Genomic DNA, 25855 nt, shown 5'->3' on the forward strand with positions numbered 1-25855 from the left:
CTCCTTACTACGGTTTGTCTTGCAAGAAGTGTAGATATGATGATACCATAACATTAGATCGGGATTTGATGTACAACACATGTATAAGCTCTAAGGCAGAATGTAACGCTTTCCCAACAGTGACAGAACAGCCCTTGATAAGTGGTTGCCTGGTTACCCTAAGATCAGGTTTTTGCGGTAGTTTTATGCTCCAAGTTCCGGGGCGAACTTTGTTTTGAGCGACATCGTTTGTCTAACTATGTTACAAAAGAATTTTCTACTATACAGTCAAACTTACGATAAGAAAGCCTAACCATCCCAAGGGAACCTTAGTCCATTGAATAGTCGATAGGAGGTTCAAGACGAGAAACTTCCCTGTCGCAACGACCTTCGTCCTTGGCGGCAATGCTATCAAAATCCTTGAAGGACTAGGTTTGAAAGCCCGAAACTTATGCAAACTGACATAAAGTGTCCCCTGATTTACTTAAAAATTGAAATTTGCGTCGAAGATCTAGATAATATGATGGCGTACAAGAGGAAAGCGGGAACGGAAACGGCTTATAGCTGCTGCATCACCCCTTATTCCCATAATCCCCTTAACGCCGGTTTATAAACGCCTCACCGTAGTAAATTAACAGCAAGAATTCGAGGTGGAAACTGCACTCGATGTGAGACGGTAGAGTCGCTTTGCCTAACGTGTTGGACAACTAGTAGCTAGACTCGCCGATGGCAGTTTTCCTGCCAAATACATACACACACACGCTCACTATCTCTCTCACTTTCATGTCTAAACACGAAGTAGGCGACATGTGATGATACGACTGAAGCAAGATTTGCGAAACTGCAAAAGTTTACTTATTAATTAGGGGCCTTGGCAATATTCGCAATCACTTCGATTCCGCAGCTACATCGAATGCGGTTACCCTATGCTATGGCCGGACATGCCGCCGCGGATGTTCTTCTTAGGTAGCTGTCACCACTTGAAGCGTAAGGCAGCATTGCTGGCGGTTTCCCTGGATCTTCTACGGCCACCGAGCATGGTACTCTGGAGTCCTGGCCCATGGGATATCGAAATCCACACACTGGTCAACATAACTACGGGTTAATCTGCTTGACGCTTTCCTGTAACAAAACGTAGATACCTGGCGGTTGCCTGCCAGTGCCGCATGCCCCCCTCATCACTGCAGCCTGGTGGCTGGTGCTTGTTGAACCGTGCTTCGCGTGTCACTTTATCCGGCCCTGTCTTGGGACGCTTTCCATGGAGATGACCTCTTCCCACTGCTGGCCAGTCTCCTCCCTAATTCGCATTCATTGTTGATTCGCCCCGCACTCTGTTAAGGCGTAATCTTGACATTACCCTATCACTTTGTTTTAACGTCCCTCAAGGGCCTTTTTGTAATATGGAATGCGCCGCGCGGCAGGGATACCGCAGGGATGTCGCCAGGGTTACCAACGGAACTTTTATTTTGTTTTTCTTTGCTGGTGCATCGTCTCGTCCCCTTGGCATAGCTCCAGTCGCTCTGAAGTTTGTAATGCTCAGGCTTGCTGCGTAATTAAGTTTGAAGCAAGGAGGCTCTCCCAAGCAAGATAATGGCGGAGCTAATGTCTAACAGCCTTTTATTTTCCTTGCTGAACTTTGAGGGTAGGCCGGAAAGACATCGTGTCATGGAGTTTGGGTGACACCTCCGCACACAACCTCCGCACACAAAGGCCCCGGAAACAGTTCGCTAAACTACGTGGATGGTCCCTCATTTCCCAAGTAGCTGCAGCCCTGCGGCGTGTTAAGCTTTTGGGAGGATAGAAGGAAAGAACCACGTTGAGTGCCTACGCCCCAGCACCAAGGAATGCAGCTACAATGGTAAGGCCAATTGGAGGCACAGAGGCAAACGGGGAAGAAAGAAAAGGAGCATACATGGTGAAGGCCGCATTGGGTGGTTTCTCTTGAACGCTGAATATGTTGCATCCTGCGAGCATGGGTAGTTTAAGCCGTCCGTCCTCATCTTCGTGGTGCCTTGGAACGGCCAATTTGGTCACTCCCGATGCTGAGCGGAATGCCTCCTCAGCAACAGCATGATGATGGGTTGGTTTGCACGTCTGCTGATCCTGCTTCTCTCTGGACCACGCACTAACCAATATGATGTGCCACCTAATGCGACCTAGTCAGGGCTCGTAGCTAACGATGTACCCTAGATGAGCAGCGTATAGCTTGCTGGGAAGCTGTCGAGCCGACCGCGAGCAGCATTTGCGTGATTACCAAAGGCCAATATCCGGCGCAAGATACCTGGTTACATGGCAGGCGGTATCAATCTGGTGAAATTCGACACTATCATCAAACCCGCAAGGAAACACGAACGGGAGATGAGGGCTCTGTGAAGACGAGTCACAATAGATGAACAAGGGTTGTTAGACGGCATTAGATAGACAAAGTATACTAGATAAGTCTCTGTGAATGTGTGTGATCAAATAACGAAATTGTTTTCTTGGCCATAAGCCTCTTAAGGGGCCTCGTGGTGCTTTTCATGGTTGCTCTGTAGCTCCAACGAACCTAATTGCACTCCAAAAGTCCATATCAGTTTCCATTCGCCATGTGCCAGCTGTGTTTCATTTCCGTATACTACTCCTGCTCGTAATTGGCCACAACCACCTCCGGATAGCCTGCCGAGACAATCAACTTCTCATTGGGGCCCGGTAGGTAGGTGTCGTTGTAGACATTTTTTGCCCTCAGGATCAGGTCCCGTCGCGCCGTCAGCCACGGATGTACCGCCGAGACGAAATCGTGCACCGTGACGAAGTCCCCCGACGACGCCGTGACCACCAGCGGCTCAAAGGTCGGGGGCTTGTCGTCAGGCGCCGGCTGGACGTCCTCGTCGAACCCTTCCTGGTTTATCATCTACCACGTGTCTTGCCATTACTTTGATTTTCCAGACTTGCCTCGGCTGCTTCGATGACTTTTGAGATTTGGTACTGTCAACCTCGACTTCATGCCACGTTTTGGAAGACATGAGAGCCGTATCTCTTTTTATCTCGGTGCTAAGCAGCCTCTCGCACAAGACGTACTCTCTACCTTGGCCGTGGCAAGCGTCTGGCTCGCGTTGACGTTGGCACTGGTGGGATATCCAGAAGGCCTGGAGACCGGGCGCTTGAGCATCCCTTCACACCAGTCGTAAGACCGTGATATTGAACTCCTTGTACTCCTCGAACGAGTTGGCCTTTCCAAGCAGACAGCGACGGCGGTGAAGCGAGGTACTCGATGGAGGAGATCGTGGACATGGCGACAGCCTGTTCGATTGTTAACGCTTCTTCCCAAAGGTCTAATGGCTCTTCCCTGACCATTCGTTGGAGAGCTGCCGCGACGATTTTGGGAGGTTTCGTTGCTTCTGGTTTGTTTTCATTTAATAATTGTAAACGAGACAGCTATCGAGTTGTGTTCACCTGATCTCGCGGCATGTCCGCAAAGAACACTCTTCAGAATCATTCACGACGATACATTCCCAACTTATCCCAATTCGAATCAATCTTTCTCCAACACTTTTCGGAGTTAGGTTTTTGGAAGATTGGAAAACACGGTACCCTCTACAACGCAACGCAACCTTGCGCTGATTCTTCCTCTTCAGACTCATCCGTACAAAACGACGGAAAGCGACTCCAAACTAGGCATGAGGACAAACCACTTCAGGACAACACCCCCTGGCACACACACACACAGCCCCTTGCAGAACGCAGAGGACAAACGCAGGCGTCTAATCCCTCAAAAGGTGTCACGCCGCCATCTGAACCACCCCTAAACCTTACAAAACACCGGGGGGGGGGGACGTAATATAGACATGGTCTTTTGCGGGTTATCTGGGGAAGCAGAAAAAAACCAAAAAAGAACGAAACCCGCATCCCATCCCATGTCACCAGTGTAATTTGCGGGATGGTTCCCCTTCGGCCAACTCTCGGTGCGTCCGTTCCCCGCGTCTGGGGGACGACGCATGATGGAGAGAGTAGGCTGTGAGGGGTCACAAAAGTGTGGAGGAAGAATGAGGGGGAACCACCGAGGGGGGGGGGGAGGAAGGGCGGGGGGCGCGGACAACGGGACACCACCGGGCGGCGTCGATCCGCCCCGCCATCGCCGAAGCCTTCCGAAAGAGGTAATTCCACTAAACGAACTAGAAGCCCGCTTTCGCTGCAGCGTTTCAGCAGTCTTCTTGTTTTGCCAATGACCATTGGCGCGTTGTAAGCGGCGCTTGACGGGGGGGTTCTTGTCATGGTTTTTTTTCTTTTCTTGGGCTTGTCTTTTTGCCATCCCCCCCCTCTCTCTCAGTCTCCTTGGCGCTGCGATTTCTCTCGATTGTTGTTGGCTGGTTCTTGACCGGAGCCTTTTGCCACGGGTTCCGGCACACACACACGGGTGGGATCCTTTTTTTTGTTGTCGAGTACGGTGGCATGCATTACACTGAGTCAGTTACTATTCAGCCCCCCTTGGGACCTTCCCCACCCCCTTCTCTTTTCTTTAACGTCGGTAGTGATTTCGCGAATATGTGGTTGGGTAGACTGGTTTAGCGTATAGGTAGCGTACGGAAATGGTCCATTGTACATCAGCCGCGCCTCCGGCTCTGTCGTGAGGTGGATATCCGATCCGGCCCGACTTAGTGTGTCCCATAACCGAGTTCATCCTGAAAGACCACGTATCGTCATTCACGACATACCCAAACAAAGTCCAACATGAAGGCGAAAAACGAAGCACATCACGAAAGATGGAGGCAGACAAATGTTGGGGTTGAAAAAGTGGTATCTTTGATTCGTATCCCGTATCCCGTAATCATAATAAAACTATTGGTACAAAACGCACACAAAGTGTCAACTCCATCTACGCCACTATCCCTGAATGTAGCAAAAAAACGCATGCCTAATGATGTAAAATTCCCCCCTTGAACATTTCCTCTCTAAACAGAAAGCTTGGTGGTCTCCATGGTAGCTCCGCCGAGGGATTGCCCGCGGGAGGCCGCAATCTGCTGCCTGATAATCTCCTTCTCCTCCTGCGCCGAGGTGTCCTTGAAGACCTCGTCCATCTGCTCGAGGGTCTTGCCCTTGGTCTCCGGGACGAGGTAAAAGGCCCAGACGGAGGCGATGAAGCACCAGGCGCCGAAGAAGACGTAGGTGCCGAAGCCGAGCTGGTCCATCATGGGCGGGGTCGCGACGCCGACGATGAAGTTGCACAGCCAGACGGTCGCCGTGCCGAGGGCGACGCCCTTGGAGCGGTGCGAGTTGGGGTACACCTCGGCGGCGAGGATCCAGCCGAGCGGCGAGTAGGAGATGCCGTAGAGCAGGACGAAGACGAAGGCCATGGCGACGGCGCCCCAGCCGGCGGCCGGGTTGGCGGCCCAGTTCTTGGAGTAGACGCCCGTGAGGATGGCCATGATGGCCCAGGCGGTGCCGCCGCCGAGGCCGCCGAAGATGGCGAGGGGCCGGCGTCCGACCTTGTCGATGATGAAGAAGCACGCGGCGACGGCGACGAGCTGCAGGATGTTGAAGACGCCGGACATGATGAGGGCCATCTCCTCGGACTGGCCGAGGGACTGGAAGAGCGTGGGCGCGTAGTAGATGAAGGCGTTGATGCCGGAGAACTGCTGGAAGAAGGCGATGCCGACGGCGACGGCGGTGCGGCGCCAGAGCTTCCTGCTGAAGAGGTCGCGCCAGCCGAGGAACTCGAGCGCCCAGAACCCCTTACCCGGGTGGTTGCGCTCCTGCACGATCTTCTGCACCTCGACCTCGGAGATGATGCCGCGGTGCTCGGCCTGCACGCGGTGGTCGTCGGCGGGGAGGCGGCGCAGGCGCACGAGCGAGTCGAGGGCCTCCTGCGGCCTGTTGACGAGGGCGAGCCAGCGCGGCGAGTACGGGTAGAAGTTGATGCCGATGCCGAGGAGCGTGGAGCAGACCATCTGCAGGCCCAGGGGCAGTCGGAACGAGACCTCGCCGGCCATGTGTCGCGTGCCGTAGGTGATGAAGAAGGAGATGACGACGCCGGTGACGATGGAGATGGATTCGAGGACTAGGAGGGTTCCTCGAAGGTTTGGCGGTGCGATTTCTGAAATGTAAATTGGCGAGCCCTATTTCACAGTCGTTAGCGTTTTTGAAATCTTCATGAGTTCGTGGTGTTTATGAGGGTGTGCTTACCATGGCCAGAGTTCCAACACCGATACCACCAATTGTTCTACCAGCAACCAGTACACCATATGACGGAGCAGCAGTCTGCATAATAGCACCAATGTTGAAAATGGCAACGACAACCGTCAACGCCCGCTTTCGCGAAATCTTATCGGCGAGGGTGGGCATGAACAGACAACCAAGGAAAGCGCCAAACTCGAGCATACCAGTCATGAAGCCCTTGCCAAAGGGTGTGGCGGCGTCGGGGAAGACCTCGTGGAACTGCTTCATGACATTGATGATGGAGATGACGCCCTGGTCGTAGCCAAAGGAGAAACCGCCGAGGGAGGCCAGCAGGGCGGCACCGCCGACAAAGGGCGAGTCGAAGAGGCCGCGGACGCCGCCCCGGCCGTATGAGACATCCTCGGCGGGCGAGAGGCTGATGTCGGCCGCCTCGATGAAGTCCTCGACGTGCTCGCCGTGACCGTTGTCGGCGCTCGAGACCTTTTTGAGGGTCCGTGAGTCTGATGTGGTCGACATGATCCGCCGTTGATGATCGTGAACTTGTGTGTTAACTGTGTTGTGTTTTGTTTAATTGACGATGATCAGGTGGACACGATGATATTATAAGTCACACCGCAGAGGGTAGTATTCAGAAAGGAATGGGAGGAGTGGTGCGTGGATAAAAAATGAGACGAGATCCGAAGTCAGGTGAGACGACGAGGTTCTTATATATAGTTTATATCCAGTGCTTGGTGTTGAGAACAAGTCACTTGAGAGTAAGCAAGGCGGACAGCAAAGAACAGGATTTCTTGGACAATGGACGGGACCCATCCGTTTACAGACTAGGGGGGGGGCCAGGCGTCAGGGCGTGAGGGCGTCAGAGAGAGCGAGAGAGAGAGAGAGAGAGAGAGTTCGTGCCATGCTTCTGTCATTTCCCGCCGAATACGTATGTAAGAGACCACCCCCCCCCCCCCCCCTAGCATTAACGCTCTCCACCGGTAGAGTGGAACACGGTCCTTGCTTGTGCATCCTCCCCCACGGGGAAGGGAAGTAAAAGTGGAACTCGAGCCAATTCTTCGGCGAAAGAGAGACAAACATAGTGAGAGAGTGAGAGAGAGACATTACTAGCGTCGAGCTGAAAGAGTGAGAGTGAGAGAAAACCGGGGTGGGAACACGTTCGGTCTGTACGTGGTGAGCAAAGAGGGTTAAAGCGAAGAGTACCAAAGAAGGGATAGTAATTAGTTGGTTTAGTCTTCCCCTCACCCTCGCCCCCTTCCATCGGCGGCTGGGGGATTCTGGGCCATGGTCTTGACAGCGGGCTTGTGGCCGAAGTTTTACCTCTTTGGGAACCCGTCGGCGATGAGGCTTGGGGGGGGAGCGTAGACTAATTAGTACGTAGTGTACTACGAATACCCCGGTCGACTGGCACACTGGCGGGACCATTTTCCAATACCCTGGCTTGTATTTTTTTCTTTTTACCCTTCTTTTTTTGCTCGTTGGCCTTCTGAGACAGAGAGGCACAAGAACAGGGGCACTTGGTTGGCTGGACTGGAAATGTCTGAGCGTAGACATATTGGGGACATACTATGTATGAAATACGGGTTATCTTTAACCCGGTGTGGCCTATACGTGGATGAACGATGCTGCGCCCGAGGAAGAGGTGGGGGGGGGATATAGTGCTGGTTTGTCTGTGAGTTTGCTATGACGACATGGGCCCCATTGCTCATTAATTGTTGGTCGTTACGTATCCGTACGTATTCCTATAGTTGCAAAGGCTGCCGGGGGTCCCGGGGTGAGTCGGGATGGGGGTCCCGCATCGGCGTAAAGATTCCGGCGGTCCAATCATGGAGAAGTGTACACAGGAAAAAAGGCCAAGCTTCATAACCCTCGGGACTCGCTAATGCGGCCCTCTGTTCCAGGCATTGATTGGTTGGATAACCCGCGGGATTCGAGCTCCGAATACACGCATATTCAATGCGGTCGAAAAAGAAGGGAAATCCCATTGACCATACAAAAAAGCATTTAGGGGTCATCGGATCGACTTTCAGACATGATGTGCCAGAATATAGCATTACCATAATTATTTCACATCCTCCACCCCTTTTCTGCACACTCCTTACAGTCCAATGTGGCCATGCACACATGGCTGAGATTAAAAGGAATCGTAAAGAAGAGAGAGAGATTCAGGAACGGGCCCCCCACCAAGGACAATCCCTCCTCCGATCCCGCCCGCACTGAACTTACTCCCCCGAATAGGAAATTTCCCGATTTGTTCTAATCTTGCGGTAACCAGGGCCACACATTTTACATGGGAATAGCAAGGGGGGGAAAGAATAGGCAGTAAATGACTTGGACTACTACTCCATTGGCTACGTCCGTCTCCAATTCAGGCGCACACGATTACCCACTGCCTGCTAACAGACCAGACCAGGGGGCCCGACGATGCCATCATCAAACAGGCCCCCATCTGAGCCTCATTTTTGTTTCCCTTTCTTTTAACAGACAGTATTGTCAACACCATTGACCAGGGCCCTTGAAACTACGTCATTGACGACCCATTCGTGATGAGATTGCAGTTTCTACGAGTAGAATGCGCAAGAACTCTGACGAAGAACTAGAAAACAAAACAGCCAACACTAGCAACGAAACAACACCATGCGCAGCTTGGACCCATGACCACGGAAACTGTCCGACAATCACGTTAGGGCCAGATTATGACGAAGAAACACGTTGTTTTTTTTCTCATCTAACGTGCAATACCGAATCCTCGTGACCTTGTTCCCCCCACCCACGCGTCTAAATATGCAAGGAACTAGACTAGGAGATCTTTTAACAAAAAAAACGACATCATCATCATGACCGTTTCCCATTTCGCCACCACATCCGCGCGTCTGCGTCTATACCCCCAGTCCGTGGATAGACATCTATATATAAATTCAACCCCCCCCTTTTCTATTGTCGCTTATAGGCGAGCAGCCTCAATGCGCTTTCCTGTCTCGTCAAACTCAATCTTCTTGCCTGTGATCAAGCTCTCCTGCAGCGCGCAGCCAATCTTGACGGCGTTCACGGCGCCGACGAGCTTCATGGGAGGCTCCGTGTTGTTCAGGCAGCACGCCGTGAACTCGTTGGCCTCGGTGATGAAGGCCTCGCGGAAGCGGCCGTAGTAGTCGGGAGGGATCTCGCGGCGAATGCCCGTCGGCTCGTACAGGTTGACCAGGTTCAGCTGGGGCTGTGTGTTGACGGCCACCTTGCCATTGGTACCGAAGATCTCGGTCGTGTCCTCCTGCCCAGCGGCCATCATGCGGGAGCAAAAGAGCTGCGCGATCTTACCGCCCTGTTTATTGTATGTGGTTAGCTGATGCTCTACAAGTGCAGCAGCAACTGTGGAAATAAGCTTACGTAGAACTCAACAATTGCGACAGCATTGTCTCTGTCGTTGTGCTTTCTCAGACCCTCCTGCACGGCAGTAATGCCAATGGCGGCCACGCTCTTGACGACGCTGTCCTCGCCAAAGAACCACAGAGCCAAGTCAATGTCGTGGATGGAGCAGTCGACAAAGATGCCACCGCTGAACTCGGCGTAGTCGACGAAGAAGCCTGAGGGGTCGAGCTTATCACAGGTCTGGGAGCGGAAGACGGAAGGGGCACCAATGTCACCCCGTGCAACTCTCTGGTAGGCGTCGCGGTAGGAAGCATCGAATCTGCGAGAGAAACCGCAAATCACCTTCTGGTTGGGGTTCTTAAGGAGGGACTTCTCGTAGGCGGTAACGACGGATTGTGACTGTAGTAGAGGTGGTTAGTCAATCATGTAAAGCTCACGCCGGGTAGGTGGAAACGGCGAATGACAGGCAGGCAGGCAATGCGAACATACGATATCGACGTTGGTGCTGAGGGGCTTCTCGCACAGGACATGCAGGCCCTTCTCAATAGCCTTGATGGCCTGCTCGGCGTGTACAGTGGTTGCGCTGGCGACAATGACAGCCTGCAGGGTCGACTCCTTGCGAAGCATCTCATCGTAGTCGAGGTAGGTTCTCAGAGGGCCAAACTCGGCGACGGCGGCATCAAGCTCCGCCTGAACCGGTGAGCTGACGGCAATGAGGTTGGCTTTGGGGGTAAGGGTTGCAAAGTGTCTGGCATGGCGCAATCCTGCGTTCACCGAGTTAGCAAACAACAGCCCACATCAGCTCATGAGTTCTCCGCCTTCGCCGAAGGTCTGAAGCTCAAAGTCCGGGGTAATATGGGGTGAGACATACCCATGCGGCCAAGGCCAGCAACGGCGACATTGAGCTTCTCTCCGGCCATTGTGATGTGTGTTTCTTCTTTTGCGAAGATTGGTAAAGAATTTGAGGAAGGATCTCGGGGTTCCAGGAGGTCAATTGACACTAGAATGTGTATTTGAGTATTGAGGAATGGTTCTTAATGAAGAGTGAAGAGGTTGAGCAGTGAGTGCAGTAGAGAGCTTCTTCTCCAAACTCTGGATGGGCGATATGACGGCCTCTTTTAACATCGGCGGTTCCTTCCCTTCTCGGTATGCTTCGGCATGTGGAATATAGCTATAGACCACAAGATCAAGGCGGTCAGTATCCATTTTCCCCGGATGCCGAATACCAAGTTATCTTTTGTTTTTATTTCGGCGGTCTGGAGTTTCGTAAAGCTCCCCAAACCGTCTTCGAAACACAATGTTCGGGATCTACCATCGGCGCCACCTGCCGAATCAGGTAATTTTCACTATTACAGTAGCTCCTTCCCAGATTTAGATCGTCCTAGCTAGTCGGGCGCTCCTGGTTGTTTCTGGGCTTTTATTCGGGGGGGAAAGTGCGGGGTAAATCCGACACATAAGACCAGTTGCCTTTTATTCTATTGAAATTCTTTTTCCCCTCCCTTGGCCGCTTAATGCACGTTTTTGTTCACAATCTGTGCTTCATTCTACTAGCCAACATCTCCCATCCAAACGCCACGACCACAGCTTTCCCCACAGACCCTCTTTTCCTCTTATTTTTTCCCCTTCTTTTTTAGTCGCTCCTTTTTAAAAAAGAGTATTACTCTTTTGAGCAGGCTTCGCCGATGAGGCTGCTCCGCTTCTTTTCATCCTCTTCCTTAGTCCGCCTATCCCAGCTCCCGCCACCCTTATTGACCTCCACCTCCACGAACGCAGCCCAGGCGAGACTTTCCAATCCGAGTCCAAGGCGGTATCTTGTCTTGCAGTAGTCGCAGCCGCATCGGCGACGCTCATCACTCAACCTTCGCATCCTGGGGCCTTAGCAGCGATTGCAGCATCAGGAGGAGAGTCGGGGCACCTCTCCCACGGCCTCCCCCCCCACAGGAAATGCCAAGCGGCACGAAGCCCTGCGCAAGATGCAAAGGTAAGTTGTCCTTGCTGGCCACTCGGTTCTTTGGCCCCGTCACCCTCGTGACTCCATCTTGACAGGTTCCACCGGACTGACGTCAACGTTGTTCAGAGAGGCATGAGAAGTGTGAGTTTCCTAGACCCATTTCCCGGGGTATTGGCCGAGCCACGTCAGGGGGTCCGGCCTTGACTCCGGTCTGTCAGACCAATTCCGCGTATCTGACTTGTTCAACTTTTCTGACCCTTGGATTCGTTCCCTACTGCCAGGCGATGACCAGCAGCCCCGCTGTAGTAGGTGTGAGAAACGCGGCGTCGAATGTCATCGCCCTCAACGAAAGTCTTCTTTCCGCCAGGGCTCTACCGCCAATTACGAAGGTGCCTTCACTAGGGACCAACATTGGGTGAATAGTCGCCCGCGGGCATGTAAGTATCTCCATGTAGTACCTTTGCCTCCAGCATCGAACTTGTCTGATGATGATGTCCTCACTCAGTCCGTTTTGATAGCCGCGCGAACAAAAAGGCCGGCGAGAGCAGCCAGCCTCAGGATGCCAGCAATGAGTCCCCCGCCAGCAACGCTTCTTCATTACCCGAGACTCGACTTGCCGTGAGCAGTGTATTGCACGAGACAGTACGCAATCTCTCTGACGGCCCCGATCTCCTCATTCGCGAGAGGAGGCTCGAAGAGGCCCAACCTCTGCCTGCCCCCATCAAGCGACGGAGGACCGAGACCGCACCTCACGACGGCAGTGGCAGTCAGTTCCCGGTATCGCCAGCTGGCTCCGGTACTTCAGGCGCGTCGCCATGGTCGACAACAGTCCTACCTACAGGACGCGTCCGTCTCAGGGATGACGAGCCGCCCTTATCGAGTCCTCAGTCGACAGGTCAGCAGCAGGTGACGGCCGTCAACCAGTTCTCCCCTTCAGCGGACAGTTACCATCCGCCTAGCGTCGAAGACGCCGCCATCGTAGGAGGCCTTCAGCCCCCCCAACCAACACCAAACGACGGCATCCAAGAAGCCTGTCTCCTACGGTACTTCGTAGAAGAGCTCTCTCCATGGGTTACGTGCCTCACACAAGCCCGGCGCGTGAGTCGACTTATTAACACTTTTAATCTAGTTTGATCTCTGTGACGACGAGAGACACTTCCAGCTCGTGGTCGCCCGACGCGCACGGCAATGTCAGCCGCTTAGGGATGCCGTCTTCGCTGTCGCCGCCCGTCATCTCTGCCGGCACCCCCGCTTCCGCGTGGACCCCAGTGGCAGCGGCGGCGGCGGCGTCATCATGTACCAGAACCAACCCCTCCCGGACCTCACGCCCCAGAGCGCCTTCGAGTACATGCTCCGCTGCATACCTGCATTACACGAGGTCTCCCGTACGCAGGACGAAGAGTACCGCGAAAACCTCGCCGCTGCCGCCCTCATCCTCCGTCAATTCGAGGAGATGGACCCCGAAGACGCACAGGGTTCGGGAGGTTCCGACTTTGGCATTGGGAATGGCAATGTGAACTTCCTCGACATCACCAAAGCGATACTGCGCGCTGCCCCGTCGAGGTGGTCCGGCCTGCTGAGCGCAGTGTACTGGGTCGCGGTAAGACAGGAGATATACTTTGCCCTGACGCTGGAGCGGTCCCCGCAAATAACCGCCCAGCCGCCAGATCTCGAGCGGGAGGCATGCTTTGCGAATAAGCTCATCTGGTTCATGTCCGAAGTCGCCAAGTGGAAGATGGGCGACAGGACAGAGGTGGAATGGGGTGAGATCGCCACATGACTTCATAATTCTGGCGGAGTCTAATTGACCTTCTCTCCTTTCAGAAAGACTAAAACACGACGAAGAGATACTAGCTCTCGAGAGCACACGCCAATTCATCCCCCTGACGCAGCGACCGGCAGATCGATCCCGGGGGGAGATCTTCCCCCTCGTCTGGTACGGATCCGACGTCGAGGTCACCGCCCAGCAACACTTCATCTTGGCGAGGATGATTCTGGTAGCCGAGGACCCGAGTTTACAGTATGCCACCCCTTCCTTCTGTCACATTATCAATTCCATAAATAGACTGACGTGGAAATAGTAGACAAGGATCCAATAGGCGAGCCCAGAGAGACGCAGAGCACCAGGTTCGGGCCATGATCCTTGAGCTGTGTGGCCTCGCGCTACACCACCTGCGTGCAGCACCGAATCTTACCACAGCAGGGATGGGAATCATGCTGTACGGCGACTACTTTAATGATCCGTGGGAGAGAGCCGCCCTCTTAGGCGTTTTGGAAGAGTGGAAGAGCCAACACGCTTGGCCCGTGAGGAAGGGATACGAAGCATTAGGCATGGACTATGCCGGCTGAAGCATGGATGATGACCCATGAACTGCGCTAGATTCTGCATCTTCTTGCGCTAAACAGAATAAAATTTAAAAGAACAATCAAATCACGCACTATTGAAAGGCACATTTTATTTGCTCGAGGCTTTTGGTAGCTCCTCCACACGCTATACAGTGAAAGCATGTTGGTCTGGAGGACCTCACTTTGTCAACTGCGGTTCTAACCTGAATCCTCAAAATGAGTTTTCCCTGTAATACAAAACCAAAAAAGGCATGCAACACTAGGTATTCGCTGGTCATCACTGACTCAACTACCAATCCGGCCCTTACGCTGTGCATATTATCTTAACTATATACCTAGCCTAATTCTCTTTCTTAGCTAGCTATTATTTCTTTAACCAACTAAAGCTTAAATACATAAGCTCATTACTTTCTTTAGATTAGCTCCTTATTACAAGCAAAGTTCCCTTATTCTTATTTTCTTATTGTAAAGATAGTTTATGCAATACTATCTTGATTAAGTATACAGATATAGTGTGAGCCTTTTTAAGCTGACCTGGCCTACCCTCTTCTATAAATTCATTGAAATAAAAGCAGACCACACCTGTGTACGTCAGTTCAGCAAGGCGGGAGGGGGGTAAGTCAGGTCAGCTGTATACCGGAGGGTTCGTCGTCGAATCCCGAAGGAGCAGCAGGATAACTAAGATTCATTATGAAACGGTTGGGCCTTGCGGGCTTAGATCCAAGGTCAGCAGTAATCGTCGATTGATCAAACGTGGTAAGTTAACAGCCTACATTCCTGAGAACCCCCTTCACTTCCATTAAAAGACGACTTCCTTACCCTACCCGTTCGCCTAAACCCCCTATCTGCTACCTCCTCCTCTCCCACGTCAAAACAGCACTTTTTTTTTTTTTTTTTTAATATCTAGCTGCTTATCATCAATGTGGAACCCGGGATGCACGTTTCGTTTGGGAGGCATCGGAGCTAGAGGTCACTTATTGTCGCCAGCGGGCCCTTCGTGTCCGACGTCCGGGCCGGGCGGGCTCCAAGCCTTCCTGTACATCTTCAACCAGCTTCTTCACAGAATGGTAGTTAATGTCCAGGCCTATTAGTACATCGTCTGAGAAAGGCAAGCGCTTTGCATATCTTTCATACAAGTCAAGTAGGCGTGTAGCGGCCTCCTCTCCCGTTTGAAAAATATTTTTAAACGCCTGTAGCGATATGTCGATTGATGATGAATCGTGTTTTAGTAACATGTCGATGGCGTCGATTGGTTGCCGTGACGAGCCAGTAAGCCTGCTCCCGTCGAGGCATAGGAGTCGATTGAGAACGTTGGTCGCCGTTTCGTTCCCACGGCTCAAGTTGGCTGCCTTTAGCAAATCATCATCAGAAACATGAATCGGGCTGGCCAAAGCAAGCAAGGCATCCAGCGCGCTGGTCTCCCACTCATATCGTGGTACTCTCTCGGTCGTCGAGTGCCGAATATCAAGCTCGGTCTGAAGCACAAGCGTCAATGGTGTCAAGCCTTGAGCATCTGCTATAGTGGCGTCTGCGCCGTTTTCCAGTAGCTGCTGTGCGGACCAGCCATCCTGCAGTCTACAAGCGTGATGCAACGGGGTTCCATATTCACCGTGTACGTATCCCAAATCAGTCTGACGCTCGAGGAGCAACGGTATGACATCAAAAGCTCTGACGTGCACTGCAGCGAATATTGGTGTCTGGAAATGGCCCACCGTTGCGTTGAGGTTTGCTCCTTTGTCGATGAGCAATTCAGCGATAGATTGATCTCCGAGCAGACAGGCAAGATGCAAAGGCGGTCCCAAATACCTTTCCGGCCGAAGAACGTCTGCTCCATGCTCTATCAACTGCTTCGCGATATCGCTGCACTTGCTGAGTAGTAGGCTGTCTGGTCGATGAGGATCATCGTCTAGGTATGAGTCGGAATACGGATACGGTTTATCCCGAGGTGCTGGGAGGGATAACCTATCAATGATGCTGCGGAAGTCTCCACTGGTCAGCGACCTGAGGATTGGAGCAGCGCAAGCCTTCAATGCTGTGTTTAAAGGAGTTCCATGGGTAAAGCTCTCAACATCCGGATCCGCTCCATGAGATAAGAGAACTCGAACAATATCCGATCTCAAGTGAAAGGCGGCGAGTTGCAGAGGAAAACAGCCAGAAGACTCGCAAGGGCTGTTGACGTTGACACTAGTTTGTCGCAACATGAATTCAACCGAAGACTCTGAGCCAGTCGCGCAAGCCTGACAGAACTGAGACGCAGTGGGAGTGGCATATTGAATGAGGATTCGCGTCACTGATTCGCCGAGATCTTCAGCCGCAAAGGATTTGTCAAGTACCGTTTCTGTCGAATTGCTGGACAGCGCTTTATCAAGCAGGAACTCAATCATGTCCAGGTTCCCAAGTTCGCATGCTAGGGTGACGACACCAATCGGGTCGGCTCCCGACTTGATGAGGCTTCTCACCACGTTTAGGTGCCCATTTCGAAGGGCTTTCTCCAGAGCTGCGTTATCGTTTGTCTTAGCGCCGGCTTGAATCAACCGCTCAACAGCTGTAATTTTTCCTTTGGAGGCTGCGGCAGATAACGGTGTTTCTGAACCGTTGCCCGGGCTCTCAATGTCCGCCCCTAAAAGGAGCAAAAGGTCAATGACTTCCAAATGCTCCCCAACGCTGGCTGCGTGCAGAGGACTGCCATTCTCGGGGCGAGGCCCTTCGTATTGACTGAGTGGTTCCCCACAGATGTTTATCGGAGCTCCGGCGTTTATCAAGTCTCTGACCATGGCGACTGAACCCTGATGTGCCGCCATTATCAAAGGATGCTGAGATCCTCCCGAGACACGGGCAGTCACATCCGCGCCGTGTGCCAAGAGGCGCCGGACGATGTCTACTTTTCCAGACTCGCAGGCTAGCTGTAGTGTGTTCAGTAACTCCTTTTCAGAGAATTCATAATCCTGTAACCCCTCATCATCCTCGAGTCTTACGTCTGCCCCGTTGTCGAGGAGCAAGGTTATGGCCGCTTCGTTGCCATTCACCAAAGCTGCTCGTAAAGCCGTGTGCCATAATCCACCCGTTGCGTTCACGTCGGCTCCAGCGTCTATGAGCTCCCGCATCATTGCGACATGACCGCAGCGAGCTGCGGCCTGCAAGCATGTGCCGTAGTACTCTCCAACTGAGTTCAAATTTACTCCTCTGGATATTAAGCAACTAACAAGGTCGCTTTGGTTTTGGAAAGCGGCCATCTGCAAGGCAATAGTCCATTTGACGCCTGTTGTCGTTATCCCGGGTATGTGAGATAAGAGGATAGAAAGCACCCTGCCGAGTTCACCCGAGATAGGTTCTTCCATGACGAAACGGTGATGATGATAATGATATGGTGATTCAGGTCTAACCTCTTTCTTTAGCATATGTTTGTGAAAGTCGTTCTCGATGTATTGCAAAGCTTGAAACAGAAGCCGGTCTTTCCCGTCAGTGTCTTCCGGGAGAGTTACGCCAGACAGCAACAAAGTTCGAACGTGTGAGGCGGATGCGGTACGTCCAGCGGCTTCGAAGAGAGCGGTATTAGCAGAACTGAAATGGTACCGACGGGCTTCGGCATGACTTGGGTAGGTGTCCTCGCGTAAAACTTGACCGGGGGCCAAATCAAGCCCCGTGAGTGATGCATCCGCGCCCGCTGAGATCAAAGACTCTAGTATCTTCCCGGAGCAGTACTTCGCAGCGACCTGGATAGGAAACATTCTCTGTCCCCCCAGGTCGTTAGGTGCAGCGCCTTGCTGTAGTAGGAAGTCAATCACCTTTTGCTGCTCATGTTTGCACCATTCTCCCAATTCCTTTGTTTCCAACAGAGAGAACTGTGTGAACGTAGAATACTCGAGGTTTTTGTTGAAATTGTAGGCATAGCCTTGCAAACAAGCTTGGAGGGGCGATATGACCAGAGGTTTCGGGCACTGCTCTACCCTTGTATCGGTTTCTGGTGAGTCCCAATGTCGGTCTGGTGCAATTTGCACGTTATAAACTCCGTGTCTACCTTCAACCGTCATCCAACCCGAGCTGTACTCAATGGTCACTCGGAGTCTATTTCCCGTAGGGCTTAACAGGGGCCCAAAGCCAAGGTCGGGAGCGCAATGGTTCACCGGGGCTCCGAGATCCTGAACGAGGTAACGGACTGCGGTATAATGACCATGTTCACTAGCCACCACCAGCGCTCGGCATACTGCTTCCTTGTTCGCATCCAAATTCTTCCAGTGAGACGTAAAAAGCTGCATTGCTTCCACGGAACCACCCGCAGCGGCAGAAACAAACGCTTCCACGCCTGATTGCGGCATGCGATCTTTCAGAGCCAAAGATTCCAGAAGTTGAGTTGCCAATGTTGTCTGTCCGTGTAAGCCGCAAAGCTGGAGGCCGCCGTCCAGGTCTCAAGTTGAAAGTAGCTTTTGATGCTCAGAAAGCAGTATTGAATTTACTAGATGAAGGTTCCCCGTCACACAACTGACCGAGAAGTCTTCGAGTAGTTCGCTTATTGTAACGTGCACAAGACCGTACTTGTGTGCCGCTCTGCTGTACTTTGTACTGATTTTGGTAATCTCGCTACCACTCAAGTGCCAGCTGGCCAGTTCAATGGCCTTGTCCACGTCACCAGCTGCCTCGTACTCGGGAAGTCCGATAGTAGCTCTTGATGTTTCATTTGAGATGAAGTCGAAGAGGATGTACAAGGTAGTGAGGTGTCCATTAGCCGAGGCAGCCGAAATGGCTTCAGGAATATCTTTCCAAATGGACCACGGTTCGAGACTATTTTGTTGCTGTTCTAGCAACCATTGAACTGTCTTGTGATGACCGCATGAAGCTGATCCTATCAAGAGACTGTTTGAAATCAAGGCGTCGCGCCTAGTTTCAAAATCACTCACTTGGTTCAGCGGAAGGGTTTTTCCTGTGCTGCTTAAAGCCTCAAGAGTCCCTTTGGTGACTGGGGGCCTTTTCTTGGCACGAGATATAGGCGCCCCAGCTGAAACAGCGCCAGAGAACGGCAGGTTCCAACGGAGCGTTTTTTGCAAGGGTTGGGGCCGAGGATTCGCACTCCCCATCGCCGGCGGTAGTGGCTTAATAGGCGCTAGATTCCTTGTTTTTCTCAAAATCAGCATGATCACGTCTTGGCGCCCGCCTTCAGCAGCGAACTGAAGAGCTTCAAGCTCGTTTACTTGATCATACGTTTTGGAACCAGCCTCAAGCAGAAGCTCGACCGTATCCAGGTGCCCGTTGTACGCAGCTGCCTGCAACGCTGTCCCGTAGAATCCTGACCGCTGATCGGTATCTGCTCCCTCCTCTATAAGGAGCTTGGCGAGGGAAGTGTGGCCGCTCAAAGCCGCGGCTTGAAGTGCATGACCTAGAGGTCCAGAAGCATTGATCCGTGCCCCTCTATCCAAGAGCAGCCTGACAATGAAACGATGATTGAAAAGACAGGCTGTCCTCAGGGGTGACCCAAAATCCCCATGAGCCTCCAGGTCCAATTTTAGATCCAGGAGAAATTCGACCATACTCTTGTGATTGTACAAAGCTGCCAGCGCGACTGAATCATGGCTTAAGAAACTCCGGTTTTTCGTGTTGCAGTTGAGAAACTGTCGAAGAACACCTACTTGTCCACCTTTAATGGCCTTTCGTATCTTCTTTCTAATTTTGTCAGGTTGTTGCTCGTCTGAAGATGTGAAGTAGTGGACTTGAAGGCGTTCGACAACTCTAATGAAGCCAACAAGAGCTGCGTCATTCAGAGCCTCATCATAGCTCTCAATCAAAGCGTCAACATCCAAAAGGAAAAGTGCCACATCCTCTCTTCCTCCTCGACAAGCAGCATCAAGAGCAGTTTTAAAGACTGAACCGCAAGATACTTGAGCACCATGCCGAAGTAGACTCTGCGCTACTTCCAAGTGACCCCAAAAACATGCCGCATGTAAAGGACTTCCCTTGCTGCCACCCTGGGCGTTGACTTGGGCCCCGTGACTTAAAAGCAAGTTTACAGTCCTCAAATGGCCGAACGTGGATGCAAGATAAATAGGGGTTTGACCAAATTCATTGGAACAATTCACGTCCAAGTTTTGAATATGGGCCAAAGCCAGAGTTAGAATATTGTCGAACCCAAATATGCTCAATGGAAACAGGGCACCAGGATCAATCGCAGGTATTGCATTTAGCTTTACCTTCAGGGTGTGATCTCTTGGAAGCAGAGAGGCAACCTGTCGTACATTGTCCACCCAGGCGTCGAAAGACAGTGTAAGCTCCCAATCCTCATCGAAGGCGAAAGCAATTATCCTCTGGACCAGATTCTTCGCTTGTAGGGAAGAATGATCCATTTGTTGTGCTAACCCGGCATGCACAGGCCAAAACATCGCAGCATAAACATAAAAGTCATCGCTGGGTATTCCGAACCCCTCTTCCGATACCAGGCCCGGTCCGTGTAAACAGGCTTCGAGGCAGCAAGACGCTAAGAGTTGATGGGCCTTGGCAGGCGTGAAGTGAGGGTGTTGGCTGAGGAAATCCTGAATGGATTGGTGAGTAAAACGAACCACGTTGCAATTAGTATCTAGAGCGACCAGCGTTGTACAGGTCGCAAGTGCTTGCCGCAGATTCAAACTTGCGTCGTCTTCAGGTCTGAGCGCCGAAAGAAAGGCTGCGGGCGTTAACGGCTCTCTCATATAGAGCACCCACGACAGTACCTTCATAGCAACTTCACGAGATGAGTCTCCTGCTTTCCATATCTCTTGGAGGACTTTCTGGTATAGTGAGTTGATATCCTGAGGAATCTCGTTCTTCAAAACACGTATCAAATCGGCCTCGACTTTTTCGCGGCACATACGCTCAATTTGAAGTTTTGCCCATTGAAACCTAGGCCATGCCCAAAGAAAGTTAGCATCAACAGCTAAAAACCGCGATTCTTAGGAAGTTGAAAGTCGAGATCACCAAGGAGAAATGAAAGGCTTACATTTCACCAGCCCCATCCAGAAGACCTTGTCGAAGTAGTTCGCGCGTGTCATGTGGCAAGTTCCCTTCAAGCAGTTCTTTCCTCGCCACGGCAGTGTTAAGCAAGTGGTCGATGAATTCCTCCATATCCTGCCTAGCCTCCTGTTGTGTGATCTGAATTGTGAACTCTGAGACTGGGAGATTTGAAGCGCTATTCGAAGTCTGACTCGTGACGAAGATCTTTACAACATTTTCTGCAGTGGAGATCAGCTCTTCCAACGCTTCAATGAGACGTGGTCGCTCTTTGTTATCAACGCTATCAAGGCCATCAATCACTATGGTTATGGGGTCCTGCTGGGCCAACTCAAGAATGAGCCGTACGCAGTCTGCCGTCGTCAATCTATGAATATCGGATTTCCCAGCCCGCGATCGGAGAAGTTGGCGTTCATACTCGTCAGGAAGGAATTCCTTCATATTCGTGCAACTCGAGCCATCAATAGCAAGCTGGAACAGTATGGTTCTCATAATGTCATCGGCAGTACGGCGAGCCTTTTCAAACTCGGGATTTGCGCAATAGAAATAAGCAAATGGGGCTGCAGAAGGATTATTGGATGCTCTTGATAGTAGAGAGTCTACAATGACGGAGCATAATGTTGTTTTTCCTGAGCCAGATATGCCATGAAGTAGGAGTAGAGACGAGGAGCTTGACGATTGCCATCTGGCCACTTCTGCGTGCTCAAGCAGCCACTGGCCAGCATTAGGCAGACGCAAGTGTGAGATAGACTGGTGATGGCTGTGATATGATGTCACGGATAGCCACTCGACAATATCATTGTACTTTTTCTCCGTTATGGTGACAGAAATTTGTACAGATAGTCTTGAGAAGGTTGCGTTAAGAGATCGTAAAATCTCTGCATCTGCTAGCTTGGCAAACTGCTCCACTTCGACTTCTCGATCGTGCATCGCCTTTGCCCGCTCGACGTCGGCGGTACGGAAGGGACTCTTTAGTAGACGAACTGAAGGGAAATATTAGTCACTCCAGACAGTCCAAACTTGAAAGGTCGGGGAGGAGATTCTCACCGTAGGTTCTCTCGTCAAAGAACTTGACAGCATTGCTCAGATGCGTCAGGACTTCGGCATATAGACGAACCAAAGCGTCCTGCAGGCCTGTTTCGTTTTCCGAGTGGGCGTCGCCCAAGTACAGCTTTTCAAAAGTACGGTAACGAACCATCATGCCTGTTATGTATTCCACTGCAAGATTGGTCAGAAAACTGTAAGAGCTATCAATAGAAAGGCTTTACTTGCAGTCATCGACAAGAGCTCCAAACATTTGAATCTCTGAGATGGCTACTTGAAGCAAAAACCTCACTGCTGCCCAGGGGAGTGCCGCATGTCCAGGGTCATACTGCACCACAGTATCGCCAGTGGCTATGAATCTGTGTACCCAGCCAGTGATCTTCTCTAGAACATCTCTGACAATTATTGTGCCGCCGTCCGGCTTCGTAAATTTCCATCTCTTTTGGATTGACAGGTCCCGTTTTGATTGAGCTTCCTTTAAAACGGCCCCCTGTTTGGCTATTCAGCGATTCGATCTGTATAGGATGAAGGAGAGCAGCGGTTATTACTAACCAAAATGTCCCGTCTTTGCGATTTTGTAGTACTAAGGATCAATTTTAGGTCGGGGGCTAGGCTGTCAAAGGCCTTGTCCCAGAGATTCACGGCAGACGGCATTTTGTTGATGAAATCGACTTATCGATGTCTGAAAAGTTTAGGAAGGAAAGCAGTGTTGCACAGAAGGTTTTATGTCGCTTGAAAAAGGGAAAAATGGAGGAAAATAGTCAGCCTGACGGAACCCCTCAAAATACTTGGCTGTCACTCCACATAAGAACTTTTGCACTATCTGCAGGTTGGTGCGAGAACAACGATGGACAGTAGCTAGACTAACAAAGCACCAAGATTAGTATCAAAGCATGATATGCGGGAGTCATAAAAGAATACACTGGGGAATTGTAGTAAATGCTATATGGCAATGAAAGCTTAAATGGTATTTATAGATGATTCAACTAAAATCTGCTATGTAAAAGGTGTGCTTTGGGTTCATTTTCTGTGCTAACACTTGACTTTCTGTCAAAGGCAAAGTGCGTTCCTGTGTCCAATCAGGTCTTCCCCTTGTACAACACACCATAGCCGAGTGAGTGTTCAATGCTCACACTACCCAACTATCTTATTGGGCCAGGCAAGCAGCTGCTGGGTCTCTTCTCGCATAATGATATGATTAACAATGTTTAGTCCTTTTTAACTAAGGCCATGGCGTTATTCCGGTTCAGTGCCTTTGGGATGATTGACACCTCAAGTGGTAGTAGAGCTTCACCCATACCCACGAAATGCGCTGTCGGGGGAAGGACTCTGAATAAACTCAGATTTGGCCACTAATCGCACACTCGCGGCTGCTAATCTATCTAACGGACAGCCATCTAAACAAAATATGTCTTTGTACCTACCTGAGCTACCAAGAGTGTTTTTCACGACGTGTATTTTTCATAAGGATTTGCTACTTTATAATTCACAGACAGATTCCATTCCTTTCGCCTCGGTTTTTTGAGGTGTGGGTGATAATATGAGTCTTTTGAAATGGCGATCGAACCGTAGGACTTTTGTTTGCTGCGCCAGTGGGCCCACAACACTAAAACCTGGATCCAGCTTTGATACCATCAGTGCAGTTGGTCACTGTACGGCGTACCTACATAGTGAACAGGGGATAATGACAACATATTTGTCATAACCGAATTTTTGCCTTGGCCACAGTTGCTTGCCCTGACCTGTTCGTAGCATAGGCTAATGGAAGGAGAGACTGCCTAGGTCTGTAAGACAATTTAGAAGTTGGATGGCTGTTGGGGATGTCATGAAAGCAGGAGATGGATGGATTCGGTAGGAAACATCAAGCAGTGAGCCAAACGACTGCGTCTTGTAGGCCGCCTTGTGATTGCGTGTGGTGACACGCGTAACACACCCGTCTCCCACTGACAGATGTAGGAAGACATGTTTGTGAGCCCGGTGTCAGCGACTACCCGAACACACCGCCTGAAAATTCATTAGCGATAATATCTATTGCTTTGCGGTGAGCAGGTTTGAGGCAATGGAAGTAGGTAGCGCGATGAATGCCCAATGCCTCTACCAATCTCAAACTCCTGACGCCCACATACATTATGAGGTCCATGTATAAAAATTATACACTGCTTGTGTACACTCTCCAAAGTCTAAAACTGTTGAATGTATTGAATATGTAGGCTACACGATTTTGCTCGCTTCCGTCTGTGACAGCTCACCAGACAGACAGGCACTATACGTCACAGTACTCTTATCGCCCCACGTCTGCTGCGTCTTCAGCTCTATATTTAATGTGGCCACATAGGGAGTAACCCTGTATTTACCAGGCTGCTGGAGCATTGGCTTCTTGTGTAGAAGCTGTACCTCCGTGGACTGAAATTCCTTGCTCGGTAAAACTCTCGACAAAGCATTTTCAAACTTGACTTCGTGTGAGCGATCCCATTTGGTATCGTTATCCAAAAGGTCTAGAAGCTCGGGGAAGTTATGTGGGAGTGTGTGCGCAATCGACAGATCCGTGTCTGTGTCTGTTGCCATTCTAGCATCGTAAAGCACAGCAAAAGGCTGTTGGCGTAATCTAGACCATCCCACCATGAGAGTCAATGGGAAAGTCTTGTTCAGCCCTCCGCGAACGCAGCGGACAAAAAGAGTAAGTCTGTGGGCGAATGACTTGTCAGAGTCGCTGCTGAGGAATGTCCAATTGACCGCATCCCACAGATGCTCAGGATTCGGTTCAATGTGCTCAATGTAGATAGATTTTGGCCGGTCAATGTCGACATGAAAGCACCTGCGGATATTTTTCCGAAGCACCACATCGTCTTCTGAGCTTACATCCTTTTGAACATGGACTGTAAACATCTTTTCAAGTTCGTCGACGTTCCGGTCGTACTCCAGCAGCCAGGGCTCAGTACGGACATACATATCCCCCATACGAGAGAGGAAGATGCAGACGGGTGTTTTGCCTCCCATGGTAAGCCCCAGGTACAGAGTGTAAGTGGATTTTGTATGCTGATAAAGCTCTGCGTCAAACCTGACACCTTTGCTCGTCAAAACAAAATTTCCACCAGGTTTCAGACCATCTGTAGGGCTCTGCATTTGTGAGCAGTTGCTGAACTCACTTGGGGATCTCGCAAAGATACCCCTAAACACCTGAGATCCTTCACTGCTTGGCAATGGGCTCCTCCACGCGAACAGGGACAAGTCGTTTGACTCCTTGGAAATCTCCTCCTGGAGGCGACGAAAAGCCCCAGGTCCTTCTCCATACATGATGGGCATATTGATATCAAAAATACCGAGAAGAGAGTATGCGCGATCCTCGACGTGTTTGGTTTCCCGATGTGCCGCCCATGACATCTTCACTGCGATTGGTATTTGCCGCAAGTTGGAAGAGGACTCCAAGACTGATTGGCTTATACCAGTAATTTCGGCTAGAATGTCGACGCAATCCTTCTTTTGAGAGAACTGCGTCCATTGAGAATCAAAGAACTCCACGTGATCGGGGGCTATAAGCTCTTGCAATGTCCATCCTCGGGTAAACCATCGACATGCACCAAAGTTACTCTGACTGCAGGGGAAACTGTGTTCGAGGCCTGTTTCTTTCGTTGAAAGTAGTCGCGGCAGCAAATGGTCTTCTGGGGTCTTTAAATCGGATAAATGTACGAAACAAACAGTGGAATTCTTATACCATGCGAACATTGAATTGATGGCTTCGTTGAGTTCCGCACTGTTCGACTTATCAATGCAGCAGGTATCGACCCAGGCAAAATCAAGGCCCCGTTCTTGCGCAAGCTCACAGGTCTTGACGATCTTCGTATACCCGACCTTCTGTCTTGCTTCTTGCGGTTCAAGGTCACGGAATTCTTGAAATGTAATCTCGTCGCCTTCCCAGGTATGTGAGAGGATGGCATATTTGGTCGATGAGGGTTCCGACACTTTTACTAGAGCCAGGCTCTTGGTGTTGATGAGCCACATCCTAGTAGTGCTGCGGGATGATTCTCTTAGGCTTCGGTGTTTATAAAAAAT

The 25855-nt window shown here is 51.1% G+C and overlaps 6 protein-coding genes across 6 annotated transcripts; 1 reads left to right on the forward strand and 5 right to left on the reverse strand.

Moving 5' to 3' along the window:
* Positions 1-2593: 2593 nt before the first annotated feature.
* CTRU02_209566 (uncharacterized protein) lies at positions 2594-2869 on the reverse strand (the record flags this gene model as incomplete). Its single annotated transcript, XM_036732725.2, has 1 exon — positions 2594-2869. One exon carries the CDS (start codon positions 2867-2869, stop codon positions 2594-2596), a length of 276 nt encoding a protein of 91 aa, XP_036575573.2.
* Positions 2870-4907: 2038 nt separating this feature from the next.
* Positions 4908-6648, reverse strand: CTRU02_209567 (high-affinity glucose; the record flags this gene model as incomplete). The annotated part of the gene is made up of 2 exons (XM_036732726.1): positions 4908-6071; positions 6139-6648. The coding sequence occupies 2 exons, from the start codon at positions 6646-6648 to the stop codon at positions 4908-4910; spliced, it is 1674 nt and encodes a 557-aa protein (XP_036575574.1).
* A 2425-nt stretch (positions 6649-9073) lies between these two features.
* On the reverse strand, positions 9074-10412 carry CTRU02_209568 (NAD binding rossmann fold-containing protein; the record flags this gene model as incomplete). The annotated part of the gene is made up of 4 exons (XM_036732728.1): positions 9074-9445; positions 9511-9891; positions 9982-10256; positions 10364-10412. The coding sequence occupies 4 exons, from the start codon at positions 10410-10412 to the stop codon at positions 9074-9076; spliced, it is 1077 nt and encodes a 358-aa protein (XP_036575575.1).
* Positions 10413-11436: 1024 nt separating this feature from the next.
* On the forward strand, positions 11437-13792 carry CTRU02_209569 (ArcA-like protein; the record flags this gene model as incomplete). Its single annotated transcript, XM_070205292.1, has 7 exons — positions 11437-11473; positions 11570-11584; positions 11725-11880; positions 11949-12514; positions 12573-13206; positions 13268-13463; positions 13525-13792. The coding sequence occupies 7 exons, from the start codon at positions 11437-11439 to the stop codon at positions 13790-13792; spliced, it is 1872 nt and encodes a 623-aa protein (XP_070060940.1).
* Positions 13793-14763: 971 nt separating this feature from the next.
* On the reverse strand, positions 14764-22459 carry CTRU02_209570 (multiple ankyrin repeats single kh domain-containing protein; the record flags this gene model as incomplete). Its single annotated transcript, XM_070205293.1, has 6 exons — positions 14764-18153; positions 18274-20653; positions 20751-21744; positions 21809-21979; positions 22034-22295; positions 22358-22459. The coding sequence occupies 6 exons, from the start codon at positions 22457-22459 to the stop codon at positions 14764-14766; spliced, it is 7299 nt and encodes a 2432-aa protein (XP_070060941.1).
* A 1557-nt stretch (positions 22460-24016) lies between these two features.
* On the reverse strand, positions 24017-25804 carry CTRU02_209571 (HET domain-containing protein; the record flags this gene model as incomplete). The annotated part of the gene is made up of 1 exon (XM_036732730.1): positions 24017-25804. One exon carries the CDS (start codon positions 25802-25804, stop codon positions 24017-24019), a length of 1788 nt encoding a protein of 595 aa, XP_036575578.1.
* Positions 25805-25855: the final 51 nt, after the last annotated feature.

The sequence above is a fragment of the Colletotrichum truncatum genome (genome assembly GCF_014235925.2).
Source record: "Colletotrichum truncatum strain CMES1059 chromosome Unknown Contig_0006, whole genome shotgun sequence".
Taxonomy (NCBI): Eukaryota; Fungi; Ascomycota; class Sordariomycetes; order Glomerellales; family Glomerellaceae; genus Colletotrichum; species Colletotrichum truncatum.